The 18,580-nt window shown below is 43.2% G+C and overlaps 1 protein-coding gene across 1 annotated transcript in view; it reads right to left on the bottom strand.

Moving 5' to 3' along the window:
• The window catches only part of DPE1 (disproportionating enzyme), a 73,624-nt gene that overhangs the window by 7,103 nt on the left and 47,941 nt on the right, over positions 1–18,580 (bottom strand). The window contains exons 14-15 of the mRNA XM_087395187.1: positions 12,585–12,629; positions 12,301–12,453 (exon numbers count right to left, since the gene is read on the bottom strand). Coding sequence (XP_087251313.1) covers positions 12,301–12,453; positions 12,585–12,629 — 198 coding nt within the window. The remainder of the gene's footprint in view (positions 1–12,300; positions 12,454–12,584; positions 12,630–18,580) is intronic.

The raw sequence follows: 18,580 nt of genomic DNA, 5'->3' as shown, positions 1-18,580 counted from the left end.
TCCCTTACGGACTGTACATTTGTCATCCTCAAAGATTACTTGGTAACCTCTTCGAGAAAGAAAGAAAGAGATAGAAAGTAAGTTCTTCTTAATCCTAGGGACATACAAAACATCCTGGATGCAAAGACCACGGTTTTGAGTGAAATTTCCCCAATCCCTTTAGCTCAATAAGGAGATTCATTGGCATAAGAAACTGTTTTGCTAATCGGTGCACATGATGACTTATCGAAGAAAGATTTATGTGAGGTGATATGGCGGGAAGCACCGCTATCAAAGTACTATGTCTTAGCCGTCTCATTCACGCTGAAAATATGTGACTCCCAAGAAGCATCATAATTGCAAATAAAGAAGTCCCAATCATGCTCAACAAATGAGCAGAAGTATCCTTAGAACCTTGCATGATGAGATGAGCCTGAAACTGTCATACCAGACTCTTTCTTCTCTTTTGCAAACCTCTTGAGGCATTCACTGATGTGATGAACAAGCTTTTTGCAATAATGGCACTTGCCTTTCTTGAAAGGCTTTGAGGCATCCTTTTTATCTTCACTTGCATGTTCACCCAGAACCACTGATAGAGGCATGACTTGGCTGAACTTCTTTTTGCCCTTATCCTTCGCTCAAAAAGCATGCTCCCCACTACGAGAATGTGAAGCCATGTTCTTTCGTATATGTTCCTCTTGCAACAAGAGTGCTACCAACTCTTGAAAAGTAAGGCGATTTTGATTCCCTTGCATCAAAAAGTTGAGAGACGTATGAAAAGAAAGATAAAGACTCGGGCAAGGAGTTCAAAGTAATGGTAACAAACTGTGACTCTAATGACCTCATTAATGTTCAAGAGTTTCTCTCAAAAATCTTGACTCCGGATGACATGTTCTTGCATAGAGTCACCCTCATCCATGTGCACATTATCAAGCACTTTGCGCAAATATGAGACTCTTGCTTCATTACGAGCTTGATACATATGTTTCAAAATATCCCAAGCTTCTTTACCAGTCCGGCAGGACCTAATTTGAGGGACAATAAACCTCTTGATATTCAGTGAAATCAAAGACAAGACTTGAGCATTACGAGCATCCCACCTCCTTTGCTCAAAAGTAATACCTGCAGGTGCTTGCCCAACACGACTTGCACCACTACCACGACCCCCCCTTGCTGTGGAGAAGTACTACCTGGTGCTATAGGACCGGGACGGGCCTCATCACCTCTAACATAATCCCAGATGCCCTTGGCAACTAGTAGATTGCGAATCAAAAAACTCCAAAGAGGGTAGTTGGTGTCATCCAACCGATCCTCCTGATAAGCAACTAAAAGACATAATTCGTATTTTGTTGTGCCATTTGAGCAAATAAAAAGAGGCAAATAATCTCAACAAAGTTCTTGAGGATGCTCCTCAAATACACCAGAAAGATCCCGTGCTGGGATATGTGCTGCAATCTCAAAGTTCCCCCTAAAAAACTAGCAGCTCAACGAGGCATAAACCCACCTGCAAAGGCAAACCCCAGTGACACGAGGGCCAACAAATGCAAGTAATTGAGAGGGAAAAGAGCTCCCAATGCAAGCAGTAACAGAACTGAAAGTTTACCAAACTAAAACCCAACCAAATGGGCTACAAAATGCCTCCCAAAAGAGCTCCAAGATGAACTGAAAATGATCTCCCACGAACTATATGTGCTTTTCTTCAAAATTGCTTGCCTTTGCAAGCAATATATGACTGGTTTTTGTCTCTATTTTGAAAAAAACAGCAAGTCCCCAACTGTACGGACTGAAAATACACCTGGAGGTGCAAAATATGAGCTGTCCTTGCACAATACTGCCTGAGACAATCAAAACAGCAAGGAGAAGTTTCTAGAAGCTCCAAAACAGTCCCGAGAGTGGTAGAAAAGCTTCGAAACAGTCCTGAAAAACACGTCGAAAAGCATATCCAGCCCTAAAAAACACCTCAAAAAGTGTGTCCACCCCCCTAGAAATAGCCGCCCAGGCTAAGAACGATTGCTGCGTTCGAAAAACAGCAACATATCCCGAAAAAAACAGGTTCAACTGGCTGTTTTTGTCAAAAACGTGTCCAAAATGAGGTCGCCCATCCCAGAATAAGCTCCTAAAGTGCTTAAAAAGAGGTGCCCAGCCTTGGATTTGCAGTAGAAGGCGGTGGCTGGTCCAAACCAGCTCCAAATCAGGAAAAAAACCTCCAAAAACTAGTCCCCCACGTCCAGAACATTGCTAGAACTTCTCCAAAAGTGGCGCCCAAGCAAGAGGACCCTGTAAGAGGTGGATGCTAGCAAAAACGAACTGTTTTGGCCAAGTTCTTCGCAACAAAAGTGAAGTTTTTCGCGATACAATCAAAGCTAGAGGGAATGGGAGGTGCGGGGAAAGGTGTGGGAGCAAAGGGCTGCTCTGATACCAAATGTTGGAAATGGAAGCGAGAGAATACGAGAGAATGGAGCTGAAGCAAGATGGAATGAAATTGCAGCAGCAGCAGCAATGAACTACAAAGCTAGAGTAGTCATAGAGATAAAACCCTAGAATGAATCCTAACTAGGGTTAAAAGATGTGTGGTGACTAACTCACCCAAAAACTCAACCTCTAATTGAGGTTAGCGGTTAAAAACCTTAGTAAAGGGTAAAAGTGTCCCTAGCCCCTTATTACATAACATTGGCTATTGCCTTAGGAAATATAAATATGTCTAATACCAAGGAAGACAATTGGTAGCAATGTGGGTGCTCATCTTGACTAGTCTGTCGTCTTGGCCCCTCTCTCCCCTATGTAACCTCCGGGAGGTGGCTCATCGTGCTATGTCACTCTAGTGATCTATCTCCCAAGGTCAAATAGTAAAGAGGAGATGTCTGCAATCCTCATGTAAGGGTCCACCCAAGGGCAAGTCTATCATGTCGTACTCTCTCGATCTCTATTATGTCGTGTCCTTGCTGCCCTTAGCTCAAGTCACCATAAAAGACACTTGTGATTGTCCTCTGGTAGGCTTTGATGGGCCCTCATGGTCTATGTCACTTGGTCTCGAGAAGGAAAGTCGCCAGCATGATTGATTTGGTGTGTGCATCTTAACATAAGGTGCCATTCGAAGCAATCAGGGAGTTTTGGAATGCTACAAATTGTAAGGTGAGCTCGTCACCTGGACGACATCGTCATTGCCCGCAACTCCCCTTGGCATTCGTTCTACTCTCAAGTCTACTAGATCTCTTGACCCTTGGCTTTCTCACAACTCTATCAGCCCTTTGCCTCTCTCAGCCCTTAGTCAACCCTCTCTCAATCCATAGCCCTCAGTCAGCCCTCTCTCAGCGCTTGCCCTTTGGCTGCTCTTTTCATCCGTAAATCCTTCTCAGGCCTCTCTCATCCCCTTTTCCCCTCTATCAACTCTCTCTCAACTCTTGGCCCCCCTTCATTCTCAGCCCTTCCCTCCCATCCCTGTAGGCCATTCTATGGGCTATCCATAGGTGTCACTCATTCCTTGGTATGTGCCTTGTCGGCTAGTTACAGTCAATTAGGTCAGTTGGTATAGTTAGTACATGTACCACTTAGGATAGTTAGGACACTTAGTCTAGTTAGGGCACTTTGCCCTAGGGTTTTGTTATATTGGCTCTCTCTTGAGCCTCCATTCAGTTTTACAGCAATTCATCACAACATCTCGTTTTTTGTCTTCTCTCCTTCATTTTTGAGCTTCCATTGCTTGCCCTAGCCTGCAGTGGTATTAGAGCAGGTTAGGGTTTCATCCTTTAGCCATTGGTAGCCTCCCTGAGCCCTAGTCCTCACATTTGGAGCTGTTTGGCAGCATGTTCGAAGCTCATAGCCTCCACACACGTGCAACTGTACGGCTTCATTGAAGGCGCATTTATTACTGTAGTTGCTATATGAAATTTCGTACGGACTATAGACGACTGCATTTATTATAGATTTAGCGCAGTATGGATAATTTTCAGCAAGTTTTTTACACACTCGTGGTCCGTACACCCTATACGGACTATGTACAGAGCATTTAAAGATGTACGAAGATCTGTACGAATTTGTTTTGGAGCATTTATTGTTGTACAGACCTATCTCAAAGTTTGTGCCAGCATTTGAAGCATTTGTTCCACACATCTCTTCATTTCGAAAAGCGTGATTTGTGTTTGGAGACATTTGGAGCTTACTGCTGCCATCCAGAGATCTCTCCTTGAGCTCATTGCCTCTCATTTGGCTTCCCTTTGTCTCGGGCTGCGAGTTGCTCTCCATTGGATACCCCCACAGATAATTAATCGGCTCAAGCATTGGCCAAGAATCCAATATATCACTCTAGGACAAAGCACATTGATGTCAGAGAGCACTTCATTAGAGAAAGAGTGTTATTTGGTGACATCACACTACAGCATTGTGATAGCAAAGAAAATGTTGCATACATCTTTACCAATCCACTCGGTAAAGAGCTATTCGAGAAACACCGGCTAGCTCTTGGTTTGACCTAGAGGAAGTACATTCCCATTAAAGGGGTGTGATGGAATGTAATGCTCAGTCCCCTAACGCTAACCCTAAATGGGTTTGTATATATTCTATTTTTTCAACTAAATCTAGTGTACAGTTAGTCATTTGTGGTGTGCTCTCTAGCTGTGCCCTCTCTCCTCATCTCCACTCTTCTCCTCTCCCCTCTTCATATTTTTGTTGAGAGTTGTGGTGCCATGAGCACTTGTAGAGCAAAGGTATGAGCAAAGGGTAAGCTGCCACATGGCATGGAGGAGATATCCCACATGTGAGCAAGCAAAATGGATGTAAGTACCCTCACCTATAAAAGGGAGGTTCATTTGAAGGAATATCAATCAAGCACTTTGCACTATCTCAAGATTCTCTTTATGAGTCCAAGCTAATCTGTCTTGGAACCTAATTGACTTGAGATACATGTCATGAGCACTCTCTTCATCATGTTTCCACATAGGTTCCATCCACCTTAGAGCGCTCCATAGATCCTGAGGCACACATGTTTTGTCATGGTATCAGAGCATAGGTTTAGCTCTCCTAGTTTAGCTGATTAGTAGTTCACTATTTTCAAAGTGCTCTCCTCCTCGTGGGAGCACCTTCTCTTGCTGTAACTCTCATTTCCAGCTTTCTCTTGGCATCTGACATTGCCATTTGCTGTCCATTTCACCTCTCCTTCAAGGGTGAACACTTTTGCTCAAATTTGGAGCCTTTTCCTTGCTATCTTTTCGAGCTACATCATTGGGTAAGCATTTGTTCCATTGGTGCTTTTCAATTTCTCCAAATCAGCCCTTTCTTTGCTTCATTTGCATTTTGGAAATGCCTCGTGTTGCCTTGGAAGGCCTCGTGTTGCCTTTTGGGCATTTTTGCAACATGTACACTTTGCAGTGAAAAGCTTTGAAGCTTGAGCATCGTTTTGCCTTTTGATTTTGAGAGGTAGCCTTCTCTTGCCAGTTGGTGCATTTGCCTTGAATTTCAGCACCATGACTAGCAGCAAGGATGATTTATTAGAGATGCTTGGGGCTGAGGACAAGCTTGATGGCACAAATTATCCCATGTGGACATACATAATGGGGCATGTTTTGGTTGCCAAGAATTTGTGGAACATTGTTTCAAGTGCTGAGGTCAATGTAATGCAGCTTATGGTTCTACAACTCCTGCCTCTTGTACTACAGGTACTGCTTCAAGCTCATTTAGTGATGGGTCTAATGCTACTCTTCTGGAGCAGCTGCATCTTCTACTACAGGTACTTTGCCTCCACAGGAGTAGATTCAGTGGGATGGTCGTGATGCCAAAGCACATGCCTTGATTGCTCTTTCTATTAAAAGGGTCATTATCCCTCATATCCGGTCTTGCAAGACAACAAAGCAAGCTTGAATCCTTATATCAGGTGCGGAACTGAGGCGTGGTTGCTTATCTCCGCAAGCAGTCAAAGGATTTGAAGCTTGAAGAGGGTGGTAATATGGATGCCTATCTTACCAGTGTGAAAGATTTGAAAGAGCAGTTGGCTAACATTGATGAGGTGATGCCTAATTCTCAGCTTGTTTCTAATACCTTGATGGGTTGCCTGACTCTTATCAAGGCTTTTCTACTACATTGAGGTTGGTTACAAGTGGCAATGCCAACCATTATTCCTTCGACCAGCTGGTTGCCCTCTTACTTTAAGAGGAACAAAGTTGTGCAAACCGCAATGCTTCTATGGCTAGTGATCAAGCCTTTGCTGCCCAGCATAAAAATAAAGGCAAAGGCAAGGTTTCAGCTGGTAAACCCCCTCATTCACATGTTGGTCACTCCCATGATGCTTCTTCTTCGAGGATAAGAAGAAGAAGAAGAAGAGATGCAACTATTGCAAGAAACCTGTTTTGAATGATGGAAGAAAATTGCATATGAGAAGAAGAAGAAAAAGTCCGGTCTTGCAGTATCCGGTTCTCCTAGTCCAGATGATCAACATTAGTCAGCTAACTTTACACAAGACCAGCATTGGGATTTTCTTGTTACATGTTAGTATCGTCCTGATGTTCATGATATTTATGATGCCTGCAATGATAGTTTCTGATGTATCTGATGCTTGGTTTTTTTTTAGTGGTGCTAGCAAGCACATTACTTCTTACAAGAAGTTATTCAGCTCACGTGAGCATGCATCTAAGGGAGGAATAGTCACATGCGCCAATAATGCATTATATACAATGAGAGGCATTGGGCAAGTTGCTCTTACTGCTGTTTCTGGTGGTCTTGTCACTCCAAAGAATGGGCTTTATGTTCCAGGCATTTGCAAGAACCTCATCTCTATTTCAGCCATAACTACTTGTGGCTATTAGGTTCTCTTTGATGGTGTTCAGTGTTCGGTCTATGATGCTACACATGCCTTTACCATGGTTTTGGTTGGGACATTGTCTAGAGGGCTGTATTGACTGACAGATGCTTGGATGATGCTGGACTTGCAGATGCAGATGCCTTTGCTGTTGATTCCTCTACCATGGCAAATATCCATTTGTGGCATGATAGGTTTGGAAACCTCAACTTTGGGGCTTTGGTAAAGCTACATAAGGTTGTTCATCTTCAAAGCATGTTTGTGAACATTATTTGCTTGGTAAGATGCACCGTTCTACATTTCCCAAGGATGGGAGAGTTGGTGCCTCATGCAAGCTTTATTTGGTTCATAGTGATGTTTGTGGACCCATGCGGGTTGCAGCTCTTGGAGGATTCTATTATTTTGTCACATTCATTGATGACTTCACCAGGTATACTTGGATTTTCGCATTGAAATCCAAATCTGAAGTTTCTGCATGCTTCAGGCCTTTTATTGCCTTTGCTAAGAATGAGAGTGGGCTAAAAATTCCTCACATTAATACAGGCAGGGGGGGGTGAATATATGTCCAAGGAGTTTGTTGTTGTTTTTGCCTCACATGGCATTCATCATCAATGCATGGTGCCTTACACTCAACAAAATCCCGTGCCTGAGAGAAAGGATAGATCACTAATGGAGATGGCCAGGTGTATGTTGAAAGAAAAGCACTTGCCTAACAAGTTGTGGTTGGATGTCGTTATGTGTGCTAATTACATTTTGAACTAATGTCTCACAAAGGCATTGAAGACCATCACACGATACGAGGCTTGGACACGTCATAAGCCCATCATTTCTCACTTGAGGACTTTTGGATGCTTAGCATATGCCCATATGCCTTCTCAGACATGCACCAAGTTGGATGATAAAGCTATCAAATGCATTTTTATTGGGCATAGCTCAGAGAGCGAGGGCTATAAGCTCTACCAGCCCCGCACAGGCGAGTGTTTTGTTAGTAGGGATGTTGTATTTCATGAATCCTCCACTATGCCTTTGCTGGACTGTCAAAAACAGCCCGTTGTTGATGCCCCATATCTCTTTGACAGATTGATGCCTTTGTTTCTATCAGATGCTCGTGATGATATCACATCTGAGGTTGCTCCTTCTACATCTGTTGGCCATTTGCAGCCACATGTGCAGCATGATATTCAGCCCCCTTTTCAACCTGATATGCCTCAGCTTGATCGGGATATTGAGCACACGGCTCTTGACTAGGAGAGAGATGAAATACAGGAGCCTAAAAGGGTCCCCTATTGGCTCCTCGACACATTAAAAGTCAGCAAGCAGGACACTCCTCTGCCAGCCCGTACTCGAGCAAGTGTTCGGAAAGAGCATGCTAATTTGGTTGCTACAGCATGCAATGAAGAGCCATTATGCCATAAGGATGCCTTTCAGAATGATTGTTGGTTGAAAGCTATGCAAGTTGAATTGGATTCTATCTATCAAAATAACACTAGGGAGTTATATGACTTGCCTCCTTGCAAGAATGCCATTGGAACTAAGTGGGTTTATTAGATTAAACGGAAAGCTGATGATTTAGTGGACCGTTACAAAGCTTGTCTTGTTGCTAAGGACTATGCTCAACAGCAAGGCATTGACTTTGAGGAGACTTTTTTCCCCACTTCTAAGATCACTACTATAAGTATTGTTATTGCCTTTGCTGCCCACTTTCATTGGGAGGTACATCAACTTGATATCAAGACAGCTTTCCTTCATGGGCATTCGCAAGAAGAGGTCTTTGTTTCCCAACCTCTTGGCTTTGAGGTTGAAGGTTCTGAAAGTAAGATATGCTGCTTAAAGAAAGCCCTCTATGGATTGAAGTAGGAACCCCAGGTTTGGTATTCTAGGATACATGCTCATTTGCTTACACTTGGCTTTCATAACAACCCTACTGAGGCTACTCTTTACATCCACAAGAGTGCGACAGATTTGCTAATTTTAGTGGTCTATGTGGATGACATGCTTGTCACTGGGACACATGCTGAGAAAATTGCAGCTTTTAAGCTTGACTTGCAAAAGACATTTGCTATGTTTGATCTTCGTATTTTGCATTACTATATGGGCATTCAATTTGCTAGCAATGAGGGGGGCATTTTGATGTCACAATCCAAGTATATTGGACAGCTTTGGCAACGTTTTCAGTTTGAGGATTGCAAGCCAATATCCACACCATTAGAGCCTGGTTTTCACTTCTCTTCTAAGGATGGCAGCGGTGCATGTAATGTCACTCTCTATAGCAAGCAGTTCGTTGTTTGATTTACTTATGCCATACCAGACTTGATCTTCAGTATGCTGTCTCACAGTTGAGCAGATATATGCACAATCCCTCTACGCACCATTGGCAGGCCGTGAAGCATGTCTTCACGTATCTCAAAGGCACTCAGCATTTGGGCCTCCATTATGAGGTTGATTCTTTACTTGTTATGCATGGATTCACTGAGCTGGCTGTTCGGACACCCATGTGTCACATAGTGACAACTATTTCATGCTTGGTACTTCATGCAAGAAACAGACTACAGTTGCTACTTCTAGCTGCGAAGCTGAGTACATAGCAGCTTTTACAGCTACCGTGGAGACTGTTTGACTCTGGAAGTTACTTGCATATCTTTATGCATGTCAGACAGCTCCTACCGTCATCTTCATTGATAGTCAGAGTGCTTTGGCTGTTGCACAAAATCTAGTTTTCCATGCTCACACAAAGCATATTGAGGTTCAGTATCACTATGTCAGAGAGAGATTATCAGTAGGCGATATTTAGTTGTCTTATGTTCCCATTGAAGACAACTTGGCAGATCTTTTTATAAAGGCTCTTCCTCGATCTAATTTTAAAGCTTTTTGGCAAGCTTTAAACTTAGTACCTTTTGTGACTTGATCTGTTGTACTCTGTACAGTTATAGGTTGCTATATCCCTATAGGATGAACATGTGCAACCATGACATTAGATATTTAGATATTCTGAGCCATGTCCAGGATACTTCAGCCCATACCACGGAGGGGAGTTTGTAGGCCATTCTATGGGCTATCCATAGGTGCCACTCATTCCTTGGTATGTGCCTTGTAGGCCTAGTTACAGTCAGTTAGGTCAGTTGGTACAGTTAGTACATGTACCACTTAGGACAGTTGTCCAGTTAGGGCACTTTGCCCTAGGGTTTTGTTATATTGGCTCTCTCTTTAGCCTCCACTCAGTTTTGTAGCAATTCATTACAGCATCTCAGTTTTTGTCTTATCTCCTTCATTTTTGAGCTTCCATTGCTGGGCTATCCATAGGTGCCACTCATTCCTTGGCATGTGCCTTGTAGGCCTAGTTACAGTCAGTTAGGTCAGTTGGTACAGTTAGTACATGTACCACTTAGGACAGTTATCCAGTTAGGGCACTTTGCCCTAGGGTTTTGTTATATTGGCTCTCTCTTCAGCCTCCACTCAGTTTTGCAGCAATTCATTACAGCATCTCGGTTTTTGTCTTCTCTCCTCCATTTTTGAGCTTCCATTGCTTGCCCTAGCCTACAATTCCTCTCTCAGTCTCCTCCCACACCCTTTGCCTCTCAGCCCTCTCTCAGCCCTCCTTCATTCAGCTGACCCTCCTTCTCAGCGGTCTATGCTCTAACAGTCCCTTTTCCGCTACCCTCTTTCAAGACTTAGCCTCCTTTCATTCTCAGCCCCCCCTCTCGAGTCTCAGCCCCCTCTTATACCCTTTCTCAGCCCCCTCTTCCGTTTCTACATGTCATTCTCTCCCCTTCGTCTTTTCTTTTAACTTTTAAAACATAATTTTTTAGAAGTTCGCATCTTAAAATTTTAGAATAACATTCTTTCGAATCTCGCACCTCCAATGCTATGCACCTAAAGACTTGTACAACCATGGTTGTCACACATCACTAATCGAGATGTGCCACGAAATCTGAGTGAACTAAATCTGCTCCTAAATAGAAAATGGTGCCGCCCATGGATCTCATAGTACACAAGGCATCTGAATGCAAAGTTCTCCTTTGTCTCAACCTCTTGCATATTACATAAAGTGATGATCCGTCTCTTACAGGGGATGCGTCTTTGTTTGTCCTATCTCAATATGTAGTTGGTGAGAGGACACTTGGAACTTCCAAATCGAGATCGCATGTGAGAGATGGATTTGAGTATAGCTAGGAAGATCAAAAAAACCCTCCTTCGAGATCTGTAAACAATGATCTCTATAAAAAACAAAGTTTTATCGAGCGATCATGCGATGCTACCCAGGTGCCACATTTGGAACTATAGGAGGTCCTCTCTGATGACTTGGTTCACCTCACAATAGGTGAGCGAAGATGCAAAAATGATAGCAATCTATCCATATGGAAGAGTGTCTCAGGCCTGCAAACCATTTGCACGATAGAGCGTATCAACTCCTATGCTCCCCCCTGATCTCCATAAGGATCTCAATCGTTGAGTTCCGTGTTTCTTCACACTGACTACATATTGAGATTGGATGGACTGATGGCATAGCTAGAGAGGCCCACATTGCACTCATGTTATCTATAGGAGATTTGAGTCAAAGGAGCACTTTGCATTCAAATTTTCTATGTACTTTGAGATCCGAGGTCATCACCATTGCCTCTTCAGAGATGGATTTGGACCCCCTATCCAGCCTCTTCTTTTTTTTTTTTTTCTTCCCCCCCCCCCCCCCCAAAGAAAGGACTATCCAGCCTCTTGTTCATCAGATCAAAGAGATTTAACGATCTTTGTACAACACAGAGACCAACTGCTCAAGGCACAAAGACAAGGTCGGGAGGCTCAGCTAGACTCCGCACAGAGGGTGATCACCAACTTTTTAAGTTCGGATAACACAAACCAACAGTCCACTTGGAGACGGTGCAGCCAAATCCCAAAGCAAGAGACACGACAAACCCACCAACATGTTGATGCAAACAGTGAGGTTGGCCATACTATTATCATACTCCACCTCAAACATCAGTCCCCGATAGAGCAAAAGAGAGACTGGATAAAAATTAGCATGTGGATACTGCTATACGAGTGAATGAAACATACATATAGGTCAAGACATAAGTGCAAGGATGAGTCAGGCTGAAATGCAGAGTACAATATAAGCAGGGCAAAATGAAAATGCACACTTGTATATGTAAAGAGGGTTTGTGGCCATTGTGTCAATGTGAATCTGCATCTCCATACTTTTGCCAAAATGTGAAATAATATTTACAAAATAATACAACAGGCCTTTTAACACTCAATACATATTTACTGTCGATTGTTAGTCTTAACATGGAACATAGAAAGCTGATTTGCCAGATTTTCACAAAGCAGAATGAAACAAAGAATCTGTATCTCCATACTTTTGCCAAAATGTGAAATAATCTTTTACAAAATAACACAACAGTCCTTTTAACACTCAATACATATTTACTGTTGATTGTTAGTCTTAACACGGAAGATAGAAAGCTGATTTGCCAGATTTTCACAAAGCAGAATGAAACAAAGAATAATGCAGATTTGTGCAAACTGAAGAAGCCTCTTACCTGTGTTGCAGGGGTGTTCATTCGAGCGGAGTTGTCCAGTCCCATAACATCTTGCATAGTGACAATAGCTGTGCGGGCAACTGATGAGATTGCTGCCCGTAAAAAGACCCAAGAAATACCATCTTCGTTTTCGATATGAAAATATTCCCGAACCTGTTGAAAAAATACAACACATAATACCTCTCTTTGATTACATCAACTGGTCATAGTTTATTTTGCATCTTCACAAACTAAAGAAAAACCTGTTCTAGTTGCGTGAAACATATGCAGGAATCAAGACTTACAGTTGCTCTTTCCTCCTCACTTATCCGTTGCCACCAACCAAGAGTCTATTGCAAGAGAAGACCACATCCAAAAATATCTTAGGCAAAAGGAAAACACTAAAAACACATCCACTAAATATGCTAAAGAATCAGTCACACATGAGGTGTTACCTTAAAGCAAGTTCAAAAAGCGTTCTATGAAGCGAATTTAGCAAAGCATTCTAATGGGTGGAAGTACTAGCATAGTTGGTTCCATACTCGCATGGTTGGCTGAACCATATGCATATGAAATAATTATTATGTACATGTATGGTACGGCCAATCATACTTGGCTTTTGTGGGGGGATAAAACGGGGTTCCCAGACCTTTATGAAAATGTTTTTATATCAATTTCTTGACTTTAAAATTACTACAGGTTTGAAGTTTGAAGTTGAAAGTTTTGTTGCTCTCTGTCAATTAAATGTGTGCAATGTATATTCTCGTGTTTTGTTTTTTTGTAAAATTAGGGTCACGTATGATTCAGCCCCAGGGGCTGATCCATATTCCAATCATACTTCGGTACCCGTATGCCGTATGCGTATAGTAACGTATGGAAAAAACTATAAGTACAGTTTTAAGGAGGGGGAGAAGATAGCAACAGGTATGAAATTGGAGGGGGCAGGACAAGTTGACAGAGGAAGATTGGGGACGCTTCGGGATAGGGTGAGAAAGGGAGAGAAAGAAAGGAAGGAAGAAAGAAAGAAAGGTTTATTGATATGTGCGGGAGGCTTAAAAAATCCTATGAGACCAAGAAACTTAAGTCAACATCAAAGTACTCCCCCTCTAGTAGTTTTTGTCATGTTCTAACACGTACCATGAATCAGGTCATTAGTTAGTCGAAGCTCTATCTGGGCTGTCCCATTGAGATTCTTGTTGTCTCTCGAACATGTCTAAGAGTATGCTAGCATGCTCAGCTTCTCTCTGTAAAACGTACTCCGGGGCAGCCCGAGGCTTCCTACCTCCGAGTTAATGCAATGATGGTACCTTGATGGACGGGTACCCAGAAGGCTTGTGTTCAGTCTCATGCTGACCTAGCATGCCTTAAAACCTCTCTCACCTGTGAAGAAGTCTATGATCTCATGTTGCCTAATGACACTGCCCAAATCTGTGTATCCATGGGCAAAAAGACAATGATACCTCCCCCGGGTCTCATAGTATCTAGGACATCACACCAGGACATTCTCCTTTGTCTCCAACTCATGTATGTCACACAAACTATATAGATCCTAAAGTCTCTAGGGTGCTACAATCTCATGCCCGACCTCAATCTAAAACTTGTGGAATGAGGTACTAGCTGCCAATGGTGATCCGTATTGCATGAGAAAGGTGAGTCTATAAGTACCCGCCGTTCTCCTCTTCTATAGTCTATAGGTTGATCCTCTCTCTCCTCCTATGTCGTCTCTTGTTGTTTGGCAAGTGCCACCATCACTCTGGTAGTATATCTCCCCAAGTTGAATAGTAAAGAGGAGCTATATGCAGTCCTCATGTGAGTCAACTCGAGGGCGATTCTATCGTATAATGTTCTTTGGATCCTGACTACGTCATGTCCCTTGCTGCCTTTGGTCCAAATAACCAAGGTGGAAGTAGTTTGTGATCCTCCTTTGGCTGAGCACTGACAAGTCCACTTAGTCTCACCCCAAGATTGGCCAAGAAATCTGAGAATGGTCCAAATCTACTCTTGAATAGACAGTAACACCATTTGGCATATCTCAAAGTATACATGGCATCCCTATATGTCGCAAAGAGTGCAGATCCGTCTCTTACATGGGGTGCCCTCTACTCATCCTGTCTCAATATGTAGCCAGTTAGAGGATACTCAAAATCACCCAATCAAGATCATCAAGGCATGTGGAAGATGGATCCGAGCAAGGGGACACCCTTCAAAATCGTCCTTGCCTGAGTGCACTCCCAAAGGCATAGCTGCACTGACTCAACCGCCGTTAAGTGGCATCGAGGACATGTAGAGTCAGCCCCGAACCTAGATCTCCATAGGTTCACTGCAATCCCTCCATGAATAGTAAGCCAAATGAATAACGTGATTTTCGTATTCCTGAGGGATTTCCAAAGTCTCCTCCAAAAGTTTTTTTGCATCTCTGCAGAAATCTGAAAAGCATCCCAATGAGGAGCTATAGAGAGCCTCCAATCTCTACAACTGAGCTGGAATCTCCTAGCATTTCTGACCGTGTAACGAAAGAAGGGGATGCTCTTCTCTCGGTGCCCTTCATCTATCCACTCCCATTCCCCTAGATCCCACTGCAAGGATCTAATAGGGGAACCTCCATACAACCAAAGCCTCCAAGATCCAAGAGCCAGGAGAACGGGGTCTGGATCAAGATACCACTGTGAGTCTCTACCCATCTCCATGTATCCTGCAATCCTGATAGGCTGAAAAGGAGCCTCCAAGAGAATGTCCTCTGAAGATCTGTGGAGTCTGCCTCCTACATGAACCTGAAAGACAAGGGTATCCTCATGTGCATCCCGCAAGGCTATAACCTGCAGAGGGATACTTGTCCTCGTAAAAGCTCCCAACCAGGTGGACTCCGAGATAGGCAAATGGTATGTATCCATCCACTCCACTGGTATGGCTGCATCTATTCGCTGCATCCTGGCTGCACTTCCTTTGAGGTGACTAATTGAACGAACTCTCTGATCCTCTGGAAGCATCCTGAAAGCTTTCCAAGTACCCACCGTGGATGCAGGGCCCAACTTCCATCTAGACCACTGCATGTAGTGTGACATGCCCAGTGATCTGCCATGCTCATCTAGTATGCAATCACTCCACATGACTGGCTGCCTGTCAATTTCTTCACGAGAGGAGGGTGGAACTCTCCGAAGAGTACTTCTGAAGCTGTCCCAAGCTTTCAGAATGGCAGCCATGAGAGGGGAGGTAGGAGATCTGAGATGGGCTGACGTAAAGATCCCATCTAGGGCTGTCCATCCAATCTCCTCACTGAGAAGGTGTGCATGTCTGTATACTACATAAGAAAAAATCCTTCCAAGGCTCCTAACCAGGCATCAAACCTTTGACCACCATCTTGCAGAGCAAGGCTCTACACTGCAAGTTTGGATCAATAATAGAGACCCCCTTCCTCCCTGGGTAGAATAAGAGTCTCCCAAGCCACCCTGGCTATCACATCTGAAGTGCCGTCTAATCCACTCCACAAAAAATTCCTGATAGGTCTCTTGAGCTGAGTGATATTGCTTGTAGATCGGCACCAACAAGAGCAAACAAACCAGGCTGTAGCCAACAGTACCTGGTTTAGGTGAATGCCACCTTAGAAGGAGAGCCCCTGGAAATAGTCAAGATTTCATGGATAACTGGACACCCGGTCTCTCTAGGGTCTGATGGGAACAAATAGAAATGCTACATAAATGTTTCCTAATAAGGGATTTAGGGGTAGAAAATGAGCAGCATTTACTCCAAAAATGTAGAGCCTACATACACATCAGAGAAGGTTATGGGGACAACATGAATAACTTGAAAAATCTGCCAAAGCAGCCAGCCAGTTTTGGAGCTACTTAAAAGACATTTTGGAACACTGCAACAAGGTACTAGGGCTAGCACATTAGCTAGCTCCAATTCCATTGGATGTAAGGGATCATTATTACTTAATAGTGATCGCCAGTCCCATAGATCTTGAAGGGTCTCACATGGACTTTAATAGAATCATATCATATCATCTCTCTCTCTCTCTCTCTCTCTCAAATAAATAAAGAGGATTCAAGATATGCAAGCACATAGGCTACCAAAGAGAGCATGGGAGGCAAGCAAGAGACCTCAAAGAACAAACAAGAGCAAGATGCTATCATCTGGATGGGGGTATGACATTAAAGGCTGGTTCCAAAGATGGGAAGTTGCTTCTTACCTAGATGCAATGCCAAGGGAAGAGGAGAAAAGGACATTTTCTACAGCCCTTTTAGAAGCACTACACAGTAAATGGCAATCAGCGAAGAAAAGGACCAAATATGAATATTATTGTGAGAATATCAACCCCAACTATTGGACCACATACTCTCAGAAAGAGAACAAAGCACACAAATATATATGCACACCTATCTCTCTCAGGGCAAGAAGAAGCATCGCAATCATCCGATCGATCACACTCCCTAGAAGTGGAGAAAAAAGCATCGGAAGGAGTATCAAGGGAACAAAGACTCTGCCAGCTATGCAATTTAGATGAAGTGGAAAATGAGGCACATGTTCTTTTGACATGTCCGCGATATGAGCATCTAAGAGAAGATTTCAGCAATGTCACGCAGCATCACAACAGTTTGGAGAGCTTGCTTTCCCATCCTCACCTCGCAGCCTTGGGCAATTACATTACCAAGGTCCTTGCATACCGTGACCAATGTATTACATAGGTAGCAACATGCTAGCTGTCCACTCCACCCTTCTTCAAAGAAGGAGACTTTTTGTAACATTCCATTGGGTCCCATGGGTCGATTTCAGGCCCCTAGAGGACGATAATAATAGTCTCTCTCTCTCTCTCTCTCTCTCTCTCTCTCTCTCTCTCTCTCTCTCTCAGCAAAGGCTCTTAGCATGCCTATATTAGGATCTGGGTTATGACCAAGAGATCATTTGGGCTGTCATGGCACTTTATGAGCGAGTTTCAGGAAAAGTCCGGACAGGATCTGGATGGACAGACGAGATCATGAGCACTATCGGGGTCAAACAAGGATGCCCATTATCACCTACCTTGTTTGGCCTCTACATCGACGAGCTCGCGGATAGGCTGCTCTCTCGCGGGCACATTGATCCGGATATTGCTTTATGCAGCTGACGTGGCTCTCTTGTCTTCCTCAGCAGAGGGGCTCCAGAGACACCTTGATGCACTATAGTCCTTTTGTGAGTCTCATGATTTGAAGGTCAACTTGGGTAAAACCAAGGTTATGATCTTCAATACATCTCGAGTCGTCATGCGCGATGAGCATTTCACATTTGATGGGTCCCCTGTCGAGATAGTTTCATCATACACTTATTTGGGGGTCGTCTTTTTTGGACCCACCTTCACCATGAGACCCGCGATGCAGGCACGCCTAAGCAGAGGATATGCTTCATTGGCTAGACTAGAGAGACAGTGCAAGTGTGTTGTTAGTAGGTGTGCTATTAGCACACCTACCATTAGAGCATTTGGTGCTAGATACAGATTTTTATTAGCCCAGCTTATGTTAGTATACATAGTACCATGTCCATTAGCACATCTGCTAGCACATCTATTATTAGCAAGTTTTTTTTCAACACTTATAGCATATTTGTTATTGGCATGTATGCTAATTAGCATATCATTATTAGCATATGTGCTAATTAGCATATACATTATTATCATGTATGTTAATAGCACAAATATATTATTATCATATGTCCTAATCATCATATCTACTATTAGCATATGTGCTAATCATCATATCTATTATTAGCATATGTGCTAATTAGCATATATATTATTGTCAGGTATGTTATTAGCAAATTTGTGCTATTAGTATATTGTTAATAGCACATATATTATTAGCATATGAACCAGATTATTAGCATATCAAGCATTCTATTAGCAACACATATTGCATTAATTTCAGACTTGTCAATGTCCAAATTAATTGTTATAGGTACTTTTGAAGAAGTGAGTGGGATATTCTCTTGAATGCTAAGTGGGTATTAACAGGGGAAGGTACACATGGAAGGATTGTTAAACATGGGTTAGAGGGGAGTGGGTTGGGTGCTTCCGCTCTCATTTTCAGGATCCACAGACCAAAGGGTTGCTTTTTGACCGCTCTGCAAGGATGTATGGCAGCCCATGCTAGGGGCCAGATTTATCGGATACAGAGTGGGCGAGGGTGAAGCGGCTACAAGTTCTCATGTTATCAAGGATGATCCGTGGTAAGCCATCTGTCCCTCACCAGATCATTCGGGCGGAGTTTGGATCACCCCCATTACAGCTAGATGCTGCATTTCAGGTCATTACATATCTGTACCGAGTCAG

Source organism: Dipteris shenzhenensis, chromosome 24 (genome assembly GCF_047967505.1).
Source record: "Dipteris shenzhenensis isolate YYH24624 ecotype China chromosome 24, Dip_SZ_1.0, whole genome shotgun sequence".
NCBI lineage: Eukaryota > Viridiplantae > Streptophyta > Polypodiopsida > Gleicheniales > Dipteridaceae > Dipteris > Dipteris shenzhenensis.
The sequence above is the reverse complement of the archived record's forward strand: the minus strand, read 5'-3'. Positions and strand labels throughout refer to the sequence as shown.